The sequence below is a fragment of the Rhincodon typus genome, chromosome 23 (assembly GCF_021869965.1).
Source record: "Rhincodon typus isolate 14 chromosome 23, sRhiTyp1.1, whole genome shotgun sequence".
Classification (NCBI taxonomy): domain Eukaryota; kingdom Metazoa; phylum Chordata; class Chondrichthyes; order Orectolobiformes; family Rhincodontidae; genus Rhincodon; species Rhincodon typus.
This window is the reverse complement of record NC_063354.1, coordinates 3,322,342-3,324,622: the sequence shown is the minus strand read 5'-3', so window position 1 is coordinate 3,324,622 and position 2,281 is coordinate 3,322,342. Positions and strand designations below refer to the sequence as shown.

General features: G+C 47.9%; 1 protein-coding gene across 4 annotated transcripts in view; it reads right to left on the bottom strand.

Annotated features, from left to right (window-relative positions):
• The window catches only part of si:ch73-281f12.4 (Ras-associating and dilute domain-containing protein-like), an 81,057-nt gene that overhangs the window by 62,995 nt on the left and 15,781 nt on the right, over positions 1 to 2,281 (bottom strand). For all 4 annotated transcript variants that reach the window (XR_007264599.1, XM_048610979.1, XM_048610980.1 and 1 more), the window contains one exon: positions 155 to 390. Coding sequence is in view for 3 of the 4 variants with exons in the window: in XM_048610979.1 (XP_048466936.1) it covers positions 155 to 390 (236 nt within the window). In the remaining variant the exon portion in view is untranslated. The remainder of the gene's footprint in view (positions 1 to 154; positions 391 to 2,281) is intronic.

Here is a 2,281-nt window from a genome sequence, read left to right as displayed (position 1 = left end):
TTTTTGAATTACACAAGATATGCCCTCTTTCCGTCACTCTTCCCATCACTCTCTCCATCTCTGTCAATCTCTCTGTCTCTCTCTCTCTCCATGTCACACTCTCTCTCTCTTTCTCTCTCTCTCCACCTGGCTCTCTTTCATTCTTTCATGTTACCTGCTGTCACTGTGTCTTTCTCCTTTGCCGTAATTTCTTCCACATCGACTTTCCTGCGCATTTCAAATCTCCGGGCAAATCCTTCCTTTGGTTTCCAGAGTGACTGAAGAATAAGGGGCTTCTCATTCTCACTCACAATCCGAAAACATTCCGTGCGCCATTGGTGGTCCTCATCTGACCGTCCAATCACATCACAGAGGACATAGTCACTGCTCGAATTCTTGTCCAGGGAATATCTGGATAAATATCAAACATAGGCCAACTAATCAACTAAAATTGGGCAGCACAGTGTTACATACAGAGTGAAGCTGTCTACACTTTTCTGTCAATGTACCTCTAAAACAGCTATTTCCTCAGCAGGACCTCTTGGGGAGTGAATTTACCAGTTTACTGCCAAGCAGCTTGGACGCTGTTTCAGGAACCTCTAATTTACCAACTCAATCCATTTCGGGTCTTGACAGGAAGTTGGAATGTCTTTGATTCCATTTATCCCACATCCCAGGTTTTGGATTTCTGCTGTACGGTTTCCACCTAATGACACTATCTACGATTCACAGAACGTTTGGGTCCTCAGACTTAAAAACATACCAGGGCCATGAGTACCAGCACTTGCCACTGTTCAGCATTGTTTTTTATTCATTTATGGGATGTGGGTCACTGGCTGTGCCATCATTTACCTCCTGTCCCTAGTTGCCCTTGAGAAGGTGGTGGTGAGCTGCCTTCTTAAACTGCTGCATGTCCATCTGCTGTAGGTAGACCCACAGTGCTGATAGAGAGCAAATTTCAGGAATTTGACCCAGCGACAGTGTCCAAGCACTGACAATATTTTGAAGTTGGGTGGTGAGTGGCTTGGAGTCAAACTTGCAGGGTGTGGTGTTCCTATGTACATGCTGCCCTTATCCTTCAAGGTAGAGGTGGTTGTGTGTTTGGAAGATGGTGTCTGAGGATCCTTGGTGAATTTCTGCAGTGCATCTTGTAGACAGTACACACTGCTGTTACTGAGCGTCAGTGGTGGAGGGACTTGATTCTTATGGATGTAGCACCAAACAGGCTGCTTTGTTCTGGAAGCTTCTTGAGTGTTGTTGGAGCTGCAGTCATCCAGGCAAGTGGGGACTATTCCATCACACTCCTGACTTGTGCCTTGTAGATGGTGGACAGGCTTTGGGAAGTCAGGAGTGGGGGTTACTCGCCGCAGTATTCCCAGCTTCTGGCCTGCTCTTGTAGCCACTGTGTTTATGTGGTGAGTTCAGTTGAGTTTCTGATCAATGGTAACCCTCAGGATGTTGATAGTGGGGGATTCAGTGATGGTAACACCATTGAATGTCAAGGGGTGGTGGTTAGATTGTCTCTTATTGGAGATGGTCACAGCATAACATTTGTGTGGCACAAATGTTTCTTACCACCTGTCAGCCCAAAACCTGGATATTGTCCAGATCTTGATGCATTTAGACATGAACTGATCAGTATCTGAGGAGTTGCGAATGGTGCTAAACATTGTGCAAACATCGGTGAACATCCCCACTTCTGACCTTATGATGGAGGGAAGGTCATTGATAAAGCAGCTGAAGATGGTCGGGGGGAGAGAGATAGTAGGAACTGCAGATGCTGGAGAATCTGAGATAACAAGGTGTAGAGCTGGATGAACACAGCAGGCCAAGCAGCAGAGGAGCAGGAAGGCCCATTTCTGAAGAAGGGTCTAGGCCCGAAACGTCAGCCTTCCTGCTCCTCTGATGCTGCTTGGCGTGCTGTGTTCATCCAGCTCTACACCTTGTTATCTCTGAAGATAGTTGGGCATAGGACACTACCCTAAGGAACTCCAGCAGAGATGACCTGGAGCTGAGATGACTGACCCCCAACAACCACAACCATCTTCTTATGTGTCAGGTAAGACTCCAACCAGCGGAAGTCAAGCGCTGTCACTCTCACCTTACCTCTGGAATTCAGCTCTTTTGTCCATGTTTGAACCAAGGCTGTAATGAGGCCAGGAGCTGAGTGGTCCTGGCGGAACCCAAACTGGGTGTCACTGAGCAGGTTATTGCTGACCAGGTGCTGCTTAATAGCACTGTTGATGACACTGCTGGCTGGGAGACGGAGCGCCGAGGGAGGGGGCCGGCTGGGAGACGGAGC